The sequence below is a fragment of the Heptranchias perlo genome, chromosome 15 (genome assembly GCF_035084215.1).
Source record: "Heptranchias perlo isolate sHepPer1 chromosome 15, sHepPer1.hap1, whole genome shotgun sequence".
NCBI classification, from domain to species: domain Eukaryota; kingdom Metazoa; phylum Chordata; class Chondrichthyes; order Hexanchiformes; family Hexanchidae; genus Heptranchias; species Heptranchias perlo.
The window spans coordinates 25,751,130-25,767,672 of record NC_090339.1 but is presented as its reverse complement, the minus strand read 5'-3'; the positions used below and the strand labels follow the sequence as shown (position 1 = coordinate 25,767,672).

The window sequence follows — 16,543 nt, the reverse complement described above, 5'->3', positions numbered from 1 at the left end:
ATAACATTGTCACACAATAAACATTTTGTAGTTCTAAAGCAGAATTCTAATGATTCTACCATACACCTCCCTGAATGATTTTGTGAAAAACGAAACATTAATTCTAAATTACATCAAAACTACAGCTTAGAATCAGGCCATTCAATCCAACTGGTCTATGCCGCCGTTTATGCTCCAGGCGAGCATCCTCCCACCCTACGTCATCAAACCCTCTCAGCATACCCTTCTATTCCTTTCTCCCTCATGTGCTTATCTAGCTTCCCCTTAAATGCATCAATGCTATTTGCCTCAACTACTCCTTGTGGTAGTGCATTCCACATTCTTACCACTCTTTGGGTAAAGAAGTTTTAACGCTCGCTCAAAAATTCTGAAAGGTACTGGGTTAGTTAAAATAGAACAATGTGTCATTCTCAGCAGTGACCCCACACCATTCTAACCTAAATGGAACACAGACTTATTGCCTAGTTAGAACGTAAAATATTCCTCATTCTTCAAATGAAACCACCCTCTACACACAAGCAGTGGCAATGGGGAGAATGACGATCACAATCCCTATAGTTTCAGAATGTTGCCACGTGTTTTCCTTTCCTTTGTTCTAAGGGCCACTTCCAGGTAACAGGAGGGGAGGGAGGAGTTTTCATTAGATCGTTTCCAAGAGGAGGTAGAAAACATGATAAACATGTTGTACTACATAATGATGCACAATAAATATGACAGACTAAAGAACGATATACAATCAATCATTTGCCAGTTCAGGTGGACATCAAAGGTTCAATGGCACTGTTTAAAGAAGAGCTTTCTCTCAGAGAAAGAATTGATGTGGTATTGATAATTCTAGTCCAAGAGATCTTTAACGCTAATTAAAAAATTAGGATTTAGTTTTCTGATGACATATATTGGTAGATTGTCAACTGGATCAATCTTCATCAATTTTGAATGTCAACTGTCTGTTCGACATGTGGCTAGATCGAACACTGATGATCACCTCAAGTTAAGAACCAAGGTTCTTATTATACATTATGTTTTACTAGAATTAGGTATGCTGCAATATACTTACTCAGAACCTTTCTGCGCTTGAATCGACTGGAAACAGGTATAGAGAACACGGCCAGTCTGAAAAATACATGGAAAAAGGCAAAATATACTGTTTAACCCTGCCAAGCAAATTTTTAATGTCCTCTTAATGTAACCAATAAACTAATCAAACCGGTAGTTTGTACTGTAACAGCTACCACAAAATATGGGTGGAATTTAATCACTAACTGTTCACCTAAACATGCTGCTTCTTTGGAAAATTAATGATTTTGCAGGAAAACACCGAGACCTTAATTCTCATTTTACTTAACCTTGCTCTGGAAGTAGCCCATAATGTGAGTTAGAAAATCACCCTCTCTTTATGGTCCTCTATTCAAATCTAGGACAGATTGAAGGGATGAAAGTGTCTTTTTTCTCTGATGACTGTAAGCATCATGGGTGTAAAATCGAAATTGCACTATAGGTCTATAAAAATCTGAAAAGAAAAAAGAATTTGCATATGTATGGCACTTTTTGTGTCCTCAGGACATTCCAAAATGTTTTACAGCCAATAATTACTTTTGAAGCGTAGTCACTGTTGTTTTTGTATGCAAACATAGCAGACAATTTGTGTACAGCAAGGTCCAAATGAAATGAATGACCAATTAATCTGTTTTGCAGGTGTTAAGGGCTAAATGTTGGCCAGGAAACCAGGAGCGCTCCCTGCTCTTCTTCAAATGGTGTTGTGGAATCATTTACATCCACCTGAAAAGGCCTGATTAATATCTCCTCCAAAAGATGGCAGCTCCAACAATGCAGAACTCCCTAAGAACTGATACTGATGGATCTGCATTCTCAGCATTTTCTATATTTTTATTTCAGATTTTCAATATCTGCAGGTTATTTTAAGATTACTAACATCCCTTGCCTTGATTATCACAAAAGGGTAACTTGTCATTTCTGTACAGACATTTTTCTTTAGTAAGTTTTTATTTTGGTCCATCTGACACCATTACTCAGCTGAAAATGCAGGTAAGGGCTGCACTAATGCCACTCTATAACCAGCCACTAAGGGACAACATCAAGGCCAGTGACTTTCTCTCCCACCCTTTGAGGAAGCATTAAACTACCACTAACTGTCATCAGAGGCACTAACACACAATAGAATAGAAAGCTGGTATTGACCTTGGTGTTCTTGTCCTCAATGAAACAGGAGAAGATCAGCCCTACGAAACCCTGGTCCATCATCTGGTACATGGCCTGAGTACGGACATCTGACAGAAATACCAGAGTAAGAAATTGATCAAACTTTGCTTCTTGAACAGATTATTTATATGTATACTGAACTGACAAGCAAGCTAAATGGACTCCTAACTATTCCAGCAGAGTAGGGAGGTTCATTTAATACCTTCAAGGCACATGACCTTAATCAAAAAGATTTAACATAGTTTGGATCTGAATTGGCATAGTAGGGGCATAACAGAAATTTTATTGGCAAGGTGCAATCTTATTCTGGTCCAATGCATAGCATCCCATTAGCCAACATAAGATGGAAGTAGTCTTCCTGCAGACAAATACCATAAAAACCCAGAAGTGAAACAATCTATCACACAAAAAGTGAACAGCAAAGGATCATACTTTTTCTCTTTTTTTAAATAGGCACAAACAAAATATTCTGAGGCCACAGGTGCTCATGCTGCATGATAGTGTTAGATTACAAAATCTCTCACAAATTAAATACACCAGGAAAAGCTCCCAGATGGATTAGCAGGTCAATGCAAAACCATCCATAATGATAAATACAAATGAGGAAGGCCTTTTGGTTCATCTAGCTCATCTTTAAATGGAAGCCTATGCTCCCCCATCATTTAAGTGTCTCTTTAATAACTCCAGAGTCCATTAGACTACAAGGTTCCAGGTACGGTCCCTGGTCTGTGCTGAGTTAGCTAATCAATGAAAGTAACAGAAATGCTCCAACTGGGCTCTAAACTGCGAGGCTAGGAGGAGGAAAAAAAAATCTGCCAGAGTTCCCACGCCTGATTATTATTCTTTGACCACTGCTGGAAAGTGCACGTGGTGTGGACATCCAGTTTGAATAAGATTGGGCTCAGATATGATGCCTCTCACAGTCAAATAGCTAGAAAACCCAGCCGGGCTGTAAACTCAGCGTTGCAGATCAGACATCTGTTATACACCCCGCCTGATTTTTCTTTCCATTAAAGTCATTGGAAAGGAAAATCGGGGAGGGTGTATAACAAACAGCCAATCTGCAACACCAAGTTTACCAACAGGAGGTGCAAATTAAAATCTCTCTCATAGTGTCTTGGTTCATACATAAAAAATGTCTACTTGAGCAAGGCTGTCAGCGCCTGTAGAATTGTACACCAGCAAGGATCAAAGGGGAGAAAAGACACCACTAACAAAGGATACCTACTCTCTAAACTGCTCACACAAGGCATGTTAGCTCCACAGTTACTTGATGCACAGTTCAGTCATGCACTTACCTACGTGTGAGGGCCATACGGTGATATGTGGGTGAGAATGATACCATCCCACCACTCTCATTGGGTGGCCAGTCATTTCAGCTAACCTGTATGAGTCGTCAAAGATTATAAATGAAACCTCTATCACATAACCTTTGGGCAATGCATATTCCCCAGAATCCTGCAACACCACAACTGCTGTATAATGCAATCCTCACTAGAACCCTCTGACATCAAAACCTTAAAGCACACCAAAAATAAGTGAACTTATTCTAGTTTATAAAGAAACACAGGAAGATAAGGTTGTGAAGGAATATTATGAGTTTTAAAAAAATATTTTCCTGTCTTATCCCAGTACCTCCCAGTTCGATATAGAAAAAAAGTTTAAATTTGTCTGTTTCCTATTTTGATGGAGTAGCGTAGAAGGAGCTTTACTCTGCATCTTCTAGGAGTTTTATTCTGCATCTAACTTATAAACTCAACTGTAAGACTAAAATTGTTACGTCCTTATTTAGAGTCAAGAATGGGGGGGGGGGGTCCATTTTGTAAGTAGATCACATTGTTCCTTGGGTTTCCCTCTAGTGGAGCAATTTCTCTAAAGATAATGGACCCAGCAGCAGTATACCAATGCATTCCTATCGGCTATTACTGTCAGCTACTGCTCCAGTGATGTGATATTTAAATGGAAATTTTTCCTCTTCACTCCTGTTCAGGCTTCTGCCTCTGATTTGCTGACAGCCCAGCAGATAGATGCAGGGAGAAATACAAAATCAGCAACAGGAGCCAGGACTGAAGTCAGGAGGTAGAACTTCCATTTAAATATCACAACACTGATGTAGTGGAGCAATAAGCAGATAGGAATGTATTGTGTGAAATGAGAGTGAGGGACAACATAGCTGTGGATCTGCCAACCTACATGAAAGGGAGAATTTAGGTTATTAGAAATTTTGTCATTTCGGCCTTCAATTTATATGGAGGTCATGGATTTTTTGGGGGGTGAAAATTGTGGGTTGCCTTGAATGTGAGTGTATGGTAAAAAATGCTGTACCTGACCTGGGGCTGCTTGACAAGGCAATGGAGGGGACGCTTTACTCTCCATCTAATCCATGTTGTATCCAATCTGGGACTACATGATGAGGACACTAGGTGCAAAAGATCCTTATTCCCCAGTATTTGGATGCCTTGTCTCGATAAAACATGAAAAAAATCATCTAACAACATTTGCAGTAGATAATGTTGCTGGCCAACAATAACATGATTCCAGGTCAATCCCAGAGCCTGTCATGATAGTAATCTCTATTCTGAGGTCACTGAAAGGATATCTCGGCTTCAGTGGAGGCTGCAGAAAGTTGTTCTGGAGAAATTTCCACCCGATCCTTGCGTTTGTCCGAGCGGCGTAGGATGATGACAGAATGAATGTGAACGATCCTGCTTGTGTCAACCTAAGGAAAAAAGAAGAGATTCATTATCTTCTATTTAGTTCCTAGCTTATCAAATGGAATTGGTGGAGCACTGGATTAGCACACTGTTTCTCATCTCTAGAACCTGGTCTCACATCCAGTCAGACAGAACAGATGAAAATCTCCTCACTCTCTGCTGACTGTGAAGGTCCTAACTGAAGTGAGTTTGTGCAGTTTCAACCAATGAGAGACGACTAGTGTGGGAAATGGAAATGTCACACTGATGTAGTACAGGGTACTCTACTGAGATTGCGATTAAGACATATAATTGGAGCAGGATAGAGAGAATGCTGCATCTAATCCATGTTATACCTGACCTAGGAGTGCTTAATGATAACACTAGATGCCTAAAATGGCAAGTGTTCTTTTTCCCCATTGGTAACATTCTTCACCTTACTAAAAATAAAACTGAATAAAACAATAAGTTCTAATTTTTTTTTAAAAACACAAAAATATTGATAGGTGCTGGGAATTTTCTCGGGCGTTCTTCGATTGACCATCATAACTTTGGTGGAAATCCTGTTTATACGGCGTAAACTGGGTTTCTGACAATCTTGAAGTGGAGGGGGCCGGTTGGGAATTTCCTCGGAGGTTCTCCCAAAGACAGTTTGTCCTTTTTAGATTGAATCTAGATACTATAGTTGTCTTGCAATATCTGGAAATATTCATACAGCAGTTGCCCAATCATGCTGATTTCCAGGCATTTTCTCCAGTTAAGTATTTGTTCTCTCGGTAAAGCAGCAACTGCAAATACATTATTCACACTTACAAATAATGTCATTTTGAGGAGAATTACTGTGACTCTTGGATGCATTTGAATAATTTAAATCTAGATCATCAGTAGTCCATTAAAGCTAATAACTGTCATCAACTGTTTAGAGAAAGTGCACTTACATTTAAATCAACCAAAAATCCCTTTGACTGAAAACCGTAGTGGGTCAAATATCACATGGATGATTAGTGTGCAGCTAAATAAACATGGCATTGCGCACATTTATGTAAGGATCCTGAAGTGTGTTGCGACTTCAATTATAATTTTAGACATCATTTAAGGTGGCACCTATCCTAGTACCTAGCCATTAATTCAACTATTAATGCCAGATTAAAATGAAACTAAATGCACACTTTAATTCTCTCCCCACCCCTCCCTCTTCCATTATCCTAAACCTCCATATTTGAGATTAACCCCATAATCAATTTCTTGTGTTGTTCTGTTGGAGTGAAATATATGATTGATGCCGTCATTTCTCATCTTTAAAGACACACCTTCAACAACAAATTGCATTTATTTAGCGCTTTAAAACATAGTAAAACGTCCCAAGGCACTTCAAAGAAGCATTATTAAAGAAAATTTGACACGAGCCATATAAGGAGATATTAGGGCAGATGACCAAAAGCTTTGTCAAAGAGGTAGGTTTTAAGGAGCATCTTAAAGGAGGAGATAGAGGTAGAGAGGCGGAGAGATTTAGGGAGGGAATTCCAGAGCTTAGGGCCTAGGCAGCTGAAGGCATGTCCACCAATGGTGGAGCGATTAAAATCGGGGGTGCACAAGAGCCAAGAATTGGAGGAGCACAGAGATCTTGGCGGGTTATAGGGCTGGAGGAGGTTGCAGAGATAGGGAGTGGAGAGGCCATGGAGGGATTTGAAAACAAGGATGAGAATTTTAAAGTCGAGGTATTCCTGGACCGGGAGCCAATGTAGTTCAGCAAGCACAAGGGTGATGGAATTCTACATATTTACTTGTCAAATATCTGAATGTACTCATAATTGAAATTACCAACACAAGTACAGAATTGCAAGCTGCTAAGGAACAGTGAGGAAGATAGAGATCCAGGCGACTGAGGAACAGCAAGAAGAACATTAACAAAGGCCTGGTTGCTACTGGGCTACATAACTAAGTCCTCTGGTCTGGTTACAAAGACAACTGACTTTGTTGCCCCCCCTCCCCCAGTTGTGAACGTTGATAGCTACTAGTTAGTTTCTGGGCTCAGTTACTCGGTTGTTGAGTTCAATCAGTAGTGGAACAAATACTTTGGCTCAAATCCCTTTGATGGAGGCAGTGATATATCAAGACAATTCTCAGAACTTTAACACCATAAATCACAACATCATTACTGACATTACTGAAAGGGGCAGCAGCAGCATGGACACAAAATTGGCTAATTAATAGGAAACAGAGAGTAGTGGTGAACTCTCTGTTTTTCAGACTGGGGGGAGGTGTACAGTGGTGTTCCCTAGGAGTTGGTACTAGGACCATTGCTTTTTTTGATATATATTAATGACTTGGACTTGGTGTACAGGGCACAATTTCAAAATCTGCAGATGACACAAAACTTGGAAGTGTAGTGAACAGGGAGGAGGATAGTGATAGACGTCAAGAGGACATAGACAGGCTGGTGGAATGGGTGGACACATGGCAGATGAAATTCAACACAGAAAAGTGTGAGGTGATTATTTTTGGTAGGAAGAATAAGGAGGGGCAATATAAAATAAAGGGTACAATTCTAAAAGGGGTGCAGGAACAGAGAGATCTTGAGGTATATGTGCACAAATCATTGAAGATGGCAGAGCAGGTTAAGAAAGCATACAGGATCCCGGGCTTTATAAATAGAGGCACAGAGTGCAAAAGCAAGGAGGTTATGATGAACCTTTATAAAACACTGGTTCGCTTACAACTGGAGTATTGTGACCAGTTCTAGGCACTGCACTTTAAGAAAGATGTGAAGGCCTTAGAGAGTGTGCAGAAGAGATTTACTAGACTGATTCCAGGGATGAGGGACTTCAGTTATGTGCATAGATTAGAGAAGCTGGGGTTGTTCTCCTTAGAGCAGAGACAGTTGAGAGGAGATCTGATAGAAGTATTCAAAATCATGAAGGGTCTGGACAGAGTAGATAGAGAGAAACTGTTCCCATTGGCAGAGGGGTCAAGGACCAGAGGACATAGATTTAAGGTGACTGGCAAAAGAACCAACGGTGACATGAGAACATTTTTTTTTAACATAGCGAGTGGTTGTGATCTGGATTGGACTGCCTGAGGGGGTGGTGGAGGCAGATTCAATTGTGGCTTTCAAAAGGGAATTGGATAAGTACTTGAAAGGAAAAGATTTGCAAAGCTACGGGGATAGGGCAGGAAGTGAGACTAGCTGGATTGCTCTTGCAGAGAGCCAGCACGGACTCAACAGGCCTAATGGCCTCCTTCCATGCTGTAACCATTCTATGACTACTCAGGAATGGTGTAAAATGACATAAAACAGATTCCCCTGCTCCAAAGATGCAATGCAAAGTAGCTAATCCTGGGTCTACTCACTGTAGTGGGACTCCCAGATACCACAGGAATTTCTCCAGGCACAGAAAAATACTATTGAAAATTTGCTCTGCACAGGGACAGTTTCCCCCTTATCCCCATCTACAGCCTAAGTCAATCCTTTTTAAGCACATGCAAGCGGTCTAACTCAGGAGCATGGGTGGCTTTTCAATACAAATTAAGTGAATAACTAACTACAAAACTGATTGTTATGTAGTAAATTAGCACCACTATTGAAATGTTTCCATACTTTATTTTATGGCTGCATTTTGTTTTTGACAATACACAGGTAAAATTACTAGGAAGGAAAAAATGTGTAAAACTACTCAAGTACACTTTGCCAAGAGTCCCATCAGAACCTGGGAATCCTGCTATGGGATAAGGCAGGGTCCAGTCACTAAGGGATGATGGTATGAGGACTGCCACCTTTTCCCCAAGTCTAAAACTGGACAGCAGGCCAGACAGGGAACATAGGAATTGCTAGACAAGGATCCATCTAGTTCGACTTCTACCATCCTGATAGTCTCATGATACGATAGTGGAGTTGTTGACTAATTAAAGCAATCACTTTCTATCAATTGGTCTACAACAGACTCAGACATAATGAGAGGAAAATCCAGGCGGTGGAGAGCTTTGGGAACCATAGGTCCAAAGTCACCTGTTCCTCCCATGCATGCTACACTTGCCATATGTCATGTTTCAAATTACTCACATACTAAATCTCAAAATATTATTTTCTGAAAATGTATCTAATTTGCATTTGAATTAATTAATACTAACTCCTTAGTCTCTCTATGTTCCATAGATTGACCACTTGCTCACTAAAATACTGTTTCCGCAGGGGTTGGGTTTGAGTCCTGAGATTTGGTTTGTTGAAATATCAATAACCTCAGTAATTAATCCCTGCACAACAGAAGCACCCATTGCCCATTGAAGAACTGACGGTCCAGTACAAAATCAGGCAGTGCCAACTGGCTTGACCTGGTTATCACGGGTTAGAGGATACAGTAGCCTTTATAATGATGCCCCATGGCCTAGGGTAATACCCCAGTTCCTATTGGGGGGGGGGGGTAAAGAGACTGGGCCTCTCTTACTAAAGTGATAGTTTTGATTTTTGTGACGAGGGGGAGGAATAGATCCGGTTGCTAGGGTAACAGTCCCCAGCACCGTTGCTAAGATGAGGCCCTAGTTGAGGGGAGGGGGGCGCGGTTGCTAGGGTGACAGTCTCCCGGCCCGGTTGCTAGGGGAACGCTCGATCGGTACCTCTCCAATACAGAGTCCCATCACTTCCTCCTTTTCCGTGGACAGAGCGTGATTTAAACATACTAGGAACGCATCCGAGTCCAGATGAACCCCGCACACCGCCATTTCCGCCCGGCAAAGGCTGGAAATCGAAGCTAAACTCAATTTAACAAAACCGGATCCTCTTCCCGACAATATAGAAACCAGTAGGCACCGGGTGGAAACAGCGCGTCGCAACTGGGTTCCGGGGCATTCACGGAGTGAAATTTTACCAATGGCACACAGACTGAGTGATAAAGCAATGTGATTACAGTTTGCGGTTGAAGAAATTCACATTATTCATGCTGTGGTAACGCAGGTTTGAGAAGATGTTAATATTTACTTCTAATGGGTTCGTAATGCAGCGACGTCTGCGGTGAACCCGAACAGATTATTAGGTGACATTGGCTTTCCAGAGCAGGTAAAGGGGAGGGAGAGAGCTGTTTCATAACCGAGTAAAGTCAGCTTTATGGGAAAATACATCACTTATAATAGTTAGCTTACGGCACCTTTAAAAAAAAAATGACTCCTAAAGAGAACGTATTAACTTTTGCATTTAAATCACCTTGACACTCCAGGAAGCTGCGTTTGCATAAGCCTCCACCAGCCATGGCCATTTTAATAACTACAAATAGAATCAGTAGAACAAGAATATTAATCCTGTGATTGTAGATCTGTCAACGTTGAAGTGAGTCTGTGACCAAAGAGAGAAACTGAATGCAAACAGATTTTTTTTAATGGTATACACCAAAATAGGTATATTTAACCCAAAGTCACTGGTCATGGTTGGGAGCAGAAAATGTCTTGGGGAATTATAATACATTGAGGCATCAGCAGGTATGTCACAGATTTCATAGAGCATAGTGTATGTTCTAGAACCTGGTTTAAGGTAGAATAGATACCATTTGGCAAGTCCAAAACAGTGGGCAGGGATAGAATCACAACTTGGGTTTTAATGTTTTCTTTGGTGCTGATGGAAATGCTTTGAAAACTTTAATAGTTAGTGTCTTCGTCGTCATAAGACACAAGAAGTGTGTGTGTGTGTGTGTGTGTGTGTGTGCGGGTGTTCTGTTTTAAGAAGTGGACTTTGTGTACCAAATTTACATTTTCAAAATTTCTGGATATCACTCTCAAAATGAACAGTTTGGTTCCAAATTTGGTAACAATGTAATGCTTTATTTACTGTAGCTACTAGTCCCAATGAGTCCTGTTTACACTGCATAACTGGAACTTTAGTTCTCTTATCTTTTGCCAGTTGTTAAAACATTTAAATTAGCTGCAGATAGCTTTAAAAAGTGTCCCACTGGTTTGACACCAGAGTTATACTCCATGCAGTGTCAAACTACCTACTCTGGGGAGTCCCATATTGTTTCTTTTCAGAGTCAGATCAGGGATGATACCGAAACTTTAGGATTACTGTGAAGCAGAAACTGAGAAGTTGCAGTATAAACCCACTTAATTTTTTGGATTGAAACAAAATATGGAGATTGATGAAACCAACTTTGTTAAATGTAGTTCTTTCATTTCTAATGTAAAGATGAGTATCTTGCTTCAGCACTGCCAACTTTTGTGCTGCGGTCTTGGTCATGATCTTATTTAATTATAACAAAGATAGGCTAATTTCCAAACATCTCACGGATAGTGATTATTTCTCCAAATATCTAAATACTTAAAAGTCTTGCATTTTGCATGTGACCATCACAACTCAAAATATCACACTTGAAAATGTTACACATGCAAAATATATGTCCCACTTGCACCTGATTAGCTCAATTATCATACTCACAGGAAAATATTTTTTACTTTGGGGATCAATGTTTGCATTTGTAAAAAGTAAAAGAGGAACATTTTTCCACTTTTATCTCCCAGATCACGCATTCACAGGGTAGATGTAGGATAGAGCGCTCTTTATTCTGTCCCGACAATATATCTTTACCGCAAACACAGAAAAATACCCTCTAATACATAAATTTTCGTCTCTCTCCAACTGTCCTTGTCGGTTCTGTCAACAAGATTGTCACTTTAGTCCCAAGCTCAATAAAGGTGCCAGCATCCTCTCAGCCAACAGAAGCGAGTTTTATCTCAGTTTGGACTGGATTCAAAAACATGTTCTAGAGATGGACCGTCCAGTTATTAGGAGACTAGTTTAATAAGCTGGGCACATTGGTATATCAAATTGTGTGTGTTTGCTGTCTAACATAGTTTTGATAAACAGATACTTTCCATGAGGATCAATCTCACCATTTAGAGGAACCAAAAGAAGTGAGACAACTATAAAAATGGGGAAAAATGCCATATATGCCCTTTTTCTTTTTCAGGCACACTGCCATGTCTACCAAAGACCCCTGCCAGACACAGGCCTGTGAAATACAGAAGTGTTTACAAGGTGAAATTTAAGAGTTTTCCCATTTCCTTTAGTGTGCTTAGTTTGAAGCATCTCAGTCTGACACCTGTCCTATATCCTGAATCATCTATTGTAAATTAGTTTATGACATTACAGTTTAATCTCATTGAGGCACTAAGGTAATGCAGCTTGGTTCTTGCTATTATTGAACAGCTTCACATGGAATGCAACATTGTAGCTGATAAGGATCAAGAATAATATTACACTTTTACAGAGGGACAATACACTAGAGGGTTCAAAGATGGTTAGGGTTAAGGAACAGAAAAGGAGCAGTTATGTTGCTGGGTGTTTACTATAGACCCCCAAATAGTGAGAACAAGATAGGAGCAAATCTGTGGGCAAATTTCAGAGAAATGTAAAAATAACAGAGCAGGAATAATAGGGGACTTGAATTACCTTAATATAGATGGGGAAAAAAGAGAGTGTAAAGGGCAAGGAGGGTGAAGAATTCCTAAAATGTGTACAGAAGAACTTTCTTAATCAGTATGTTTCTAGCCCAACAAGGAAGAAAGCTGAATCTAGTTCTAGGGAATGAAGTTGGGCATGTTTCAGTGGGAGAACATCTGGGTAATAGTAATCATAATATAATTAGGTTTAAAGTAGCTACAGAAAGGGACAAAAAAAAATCAACGGTGAAAATACTCAATTGGAAGAGAGACAATTTCATTGATTTGAGAATAGATTTAGCAGAGGTGGACTGGAAACAAAGATAGGCCAAAAAAACAGTAAATGAGCAATGGCAGGCCTTCAAGGCAGAGATAGTTCAGGTACAAACCATAAGAAGGAAAGATAGAGCATCCAAAGCTAGAGCTCCATGGATGACAAAGGAAATAGAGGTTAAAATAAAACAGAAAAAGGTTTGTGACAAAAAGATTTGTGTCAGGTACAAAATACAGTAGAAAACCAGGCAGAATACAGAGTGCAGGGGGAAATTGAAATGGGATATAAGAAGGGCAAAGAGAGAGTATGAGAAAAGATAGCAGGTAACATAAAAGGGAACCCAAAAATCTTTTATAAACATATAAAAATAAAAGGATAGTGAAAGGAATGGTGGGACCGATTAGTGACAAAAAAGGAAATCTTGTTGAGGCAGAGGGCATGACTAAAGGTACTGAATGAGTACTTTGCATCCGTCTTAACAAAAGAAGAGGATGATGTTAGGGGAGAGGGATAATCCTGGTAACTACAGGCCAGTCAATCTAATGTCAGTGGTGGGAAAACTACTAGAGACCATTGTCAAGGACAAAATTAATTCTCACTTGGAAAAGCACAGGTTAATAAAGGACAGCCAGCACAGATTTGTTAAAGGCAAATCGTATCTGACTAACATGATTCTTTGATAAAGTAACAGAGAGGGTTGATGAAGGTAGTGCAGTAGATGTATATGTGGACTTTGAAAAGGCATTTGATAAAGTACCACATAACAGATTTATTCAGAAAATAGAAGCTCATGGTATTGAAGGGACGGTGGTAACTTGGGTACGTAATTGGCTAAGGGATAGGAGGCAGAGAGTAGTGGTGAACGGCTGTTTTTCTAACTGGAGAGAAGTGTGCAGTGGGGTCCCCCAGGGGTCGGTATTGGGACCATTGCTTTTCTTGTTATATATAAATGACCAGGACGTGGGTATAGGGAGCACAATTTTGAAGTTTGCGGATGATACAAAACTTGGCAAGTAGTAAATAGTGAGCAGAATGGTAGCAGACATCAGAAAGACTTAGAAATGAGCAGACATATGGGAGATGCAATTTAATGCGGATAAGTGTGAAGTGATGGACTTTGGGAGGAATAATATGGAGCGGCAGTATAATTTATATGCAAGAGCAGAGGGACCTGGGGGTGGAAATTCACAAATCTTTAAAGGTTGCAGGGCAAGTTGATAAGGCAGTTAAGAAAGTGTATGGGATACTTGGCTTTGTAAATAGGGGCATTGCATACAAATACAAGGAAATCATGCTAGAAATCACTGGTTATGCCTCAGCTGGAGTATTGTGTACAATTCTGGGCACCACACTTTAGAAAGGATGTCAGGGCCTTGTAGAGAGTACAGAGGAAGTTTACCAGAATGATATGAGGTATGAGGGAGTTCAGTTATGTGGAAAGATTGGGAAAGCTGGGATTGTTCTCCTTAGAGCGGAGAAGGTAAGGGGAGACCAGATAGAGGTATTCAAAATAACGAGTGGTTTTGATAGAGCAAGTAGGGAGAAACTGTTTCCTCTGGCAAGTGGGTCGGTAAACAGAGATCATAGATTTGAAATAATTAGCAAAAGAATTAGAGGAGAAATGAGGAGAATTTTTTCACACAGAGGGTTGTTAAGATCTGGAATGCACTACCTGAAAGGGTAGTGGAAACAGATTCCATAGGAACTTTCAAAAAGCAATTGGACATGTACTTGAAGAGGACTAATTTTCAGGATTATGGGGAAAAAGCTGGGGTGTGGGACTAAATTGGACAACTCCTTCAAAGAGCCACCACAGGCACGATGGGCCGAATGGCTTCCTTCTGTGCTGTAAGAGTCTATGATTTAATAACATAAAACAAATGCAGTTGCGCAATGCAACATGGTCTGGTGTGAAGTTTAGCTTCCAACACTGAAAAACAACTTCATACTTTTGTGCATAACCTTCAAAAAACTGACTAGCACAGGTTAATCAACAGCTTCCAAAAAGCTGATAACTCAAAGCACTTTTATACTTCACAATAGGATTTTTAACTTTAGAAAAGGGAAGAACAAATGACATTTGGAGTTTCAACAGACCAACCAGACCATCACTAACCCAAAAGTTATTTTGTCACTCTCCCACTTCCAACCCCCTTCCAGACCCAGTTCACACAGACATTGTACCCCATTCAACACCCCATCTCTTTAGAGGCATTGTACCCCATCCAATTCCCACATTCTTATTCACCCTCCCAGATTATACTGGCATCAGTATACTCCCCCATCAATTAAACCTGGTACTCTTCCCCTCTGACCTAGTTAAGCCAGTACTTTTCTTCCATTTCCCCATTTCAAGCTGTCACTCCTCTTTCCCCCCCCCCCCGCCCCCCATGTTCATCTGACATTCTGTCCCAGCCCCCAGTTCATGCTGGCACACTCTCCTCACTCCCTCTCAGTTAATTCTGGCAATTTCCTTATTTCCCTACCCCAAAGCACTGCTCTCAGCTGCTATCTCCTTTCTTCCATTAACATCCATTCTCCCTTTCCCTGCCCCTTTCATTGCCATCCATTCTTCCCCTTCCATTCATTGTGATCCATTTCCAGAACACCTGTTGGCTAATTCTTGCCTACTGTATACAGAGGCTGCAATCTCAAGAGTGCTGGGAGTGGCACAGAACTTGTTCGGATGCATTAGCCACATTACTCATGAGGAGCTAGACTTGGGAGAGGAGGAGAAAGGAGTCTGGTTGTACTGATTTTTGTCAGTAAACACAGTTGGTTGGCATGTATGAAATACAGTGGAAGAGATGATCCATTAGTCACCCATTATACCTCTATTTGGCATTTCCTGTACTGCTTATTGTGACTGTCAGGATTTTTTGTCTTCTAGGGTGTTACCTCTATTTTTCCTCCAAATCCCAGCCAGTGTTCTCCCCCTTCTAGTCTTTGTCAAGCTGTGACCCTCCTGCAACTGATACCTGCTTCCAGGCCAGTAGCTTGGAGAAGTTAATGGGCCTGACAATGTAAGTAAGATGGACTATGCTGTCATCAGTATAGAGTGCTTTAGTTGAGACAGTAGTGGGGACTCTACAATCAATCTCAGCGCCCATGACCTAGGAATGGGAGGAAAAAATAAAGTTCTTGTTCCTAATAATTTTCCTGTGGCTCCTGCTAGAATGTGTGCTTGTGGATATTGGTTAAGGACAGGATCAGGTTTTGCTGTGATACCTCCCATAATCCAACAGCCTGTCACACACTGACTAGACTCACATATGAGGACTGGCCACATGGACCCATAGAACTATGAGTCAGTGCCTTCGGCAGAAGAGAAAAAAGCATGGTGGGCAAAAAGCAAACATGGTGATGCAATTTGAGCTCCATCACATCGTTCAGCTCAGTAACTCCTTCCCCAGAAACTCCACCAATAATCAGTAGTAACTCCTGGAGGAACGAGATTCTCCCCCCTCCCAAAAAAGCTTCTGCTGGGATCACTGGTAGAAGCTCCTGTACGAGAGACAAACTGAATGAACACCTATAATCACGGGATGAATCATACTTTTTCATGTTTCTTTTACAGCTCATCGTTATCAGGAAAGCAAATGTCAGCAAGTGATCCATGAAATGCATAAGTGTTGTAAGATACATGGAAAGAAGTCTGTTTGTTGTTCTGGTTTTTTGAAAGAACAAGAAAAGAAAAGCTGATTGATATGCACTCATTACCCGTGGGTGTGAACCCTTTATCTTTTCAGATTGCCAAGGTCTTGCATAAGACTTTGACTCTGTAAGTCACATCACTACTGACCATTCAGGATTGGGAAGAGGATGTAATGAGCACAGTGATGTCCTAAAATCCACTCCTAGTCAAACATTAAATCAGAAGTGTACAGATGGCACAAAAATTTAAATTAATTATGTATTAAAATTTTACACTTGACAA

At 40.5% G+C, this 16,543-nt stretch overlaps 2 protein-coding genes across 5 annotated transcripts in view; one reads left to right on the top strand and one right to left on the bottom strand.

The window, feature by feature from the left end:
• Nucleotides 1-9,707, bottom strand: part of brcc3 (BRCA1/BRCA2-containing complex, subunit 3) — a 24,215-nt gene extending 14,508 nt beyond the window's left edge. Inside the window, exons 1-5 of the mRNA XM_067996943.1 lie at nt 9,525-9,707; nt 4,820-4,939; nt 3,519-3,606; nt 2,200-2,288; nt 1,058-1,113 (exon numbers count right to left, since the gene is read on the bottom strand). Of these exons, the coding sequence (XP_067853044.1) occupies nt 1,058-1,113; nt 2,200-2,288; nt 3,519-3,606; nt 4,820-4,939; nt 9,525-9,629 (458 nt within the window). The 5' untranslated portion in view covers nt 9,630-9,707. The remainder of the gene's footprint in view (nt 1-1,057; nt 1,114-2,199; nt 2,289-3,518; nt 3,607-4,819; nt 4,940-9,524) is intronic.
• On the top strand, nt 9,566-16,543 carry cmc4 (C-x(9)-C motif containing 4 homolog (S. cerevisiae)). Of its 4 annotated transcripts, none has more exons than XM_067996945.1 (3): nt 9,566-9,806; nt 11,861-11,928; nt 16,184-16,543. In XM_067996945.1, the coding sequence occupies exons 1-3, from the start codon at nt 9,778-9,780 to the stop codon at nt 16,306-16,308; spliced, it is 222 nt and encodes a 73-aa protein (XP_067853046.1). In that variant the 5' UTR covers nt 9,566-9,777; the 3' UTR covers nt 16,309-16,543. The 4 variants fall into 4 exon arrangements, with proteins under 4 accessions (XP_067853046.1, XP_067853048.1, XP_067853049.1 ...); XM_067996947.1 differs by having other exon boundaries at nt 9,773-9,861; XM_067996948.1 differs by lacking the exon at nt 9,566-9,806 and adding an exon at nt 9,912-9,963.

Coding starts and splice junctions, on each gene's coding strand:
- cmc4 (XM_067996945.1), top strand. CDS start 9,778: ATGGCACACAGACTGAGTGATAAAGCAAT. Junction 9,807..11,860: donor AGACTGAGTGATAAAGCAAT/GTGATTACAGTT, acceptor TTTCTTTTTCAG/GCACACTGCCATGTCTACCA. Junction 11,929..16,183: donor AATACAGAAGTGTTTACAAG/GTGAAATTTAAG, acceptor TTTCTTTTACAG/CTCATCGTTATCAGGAAAGC.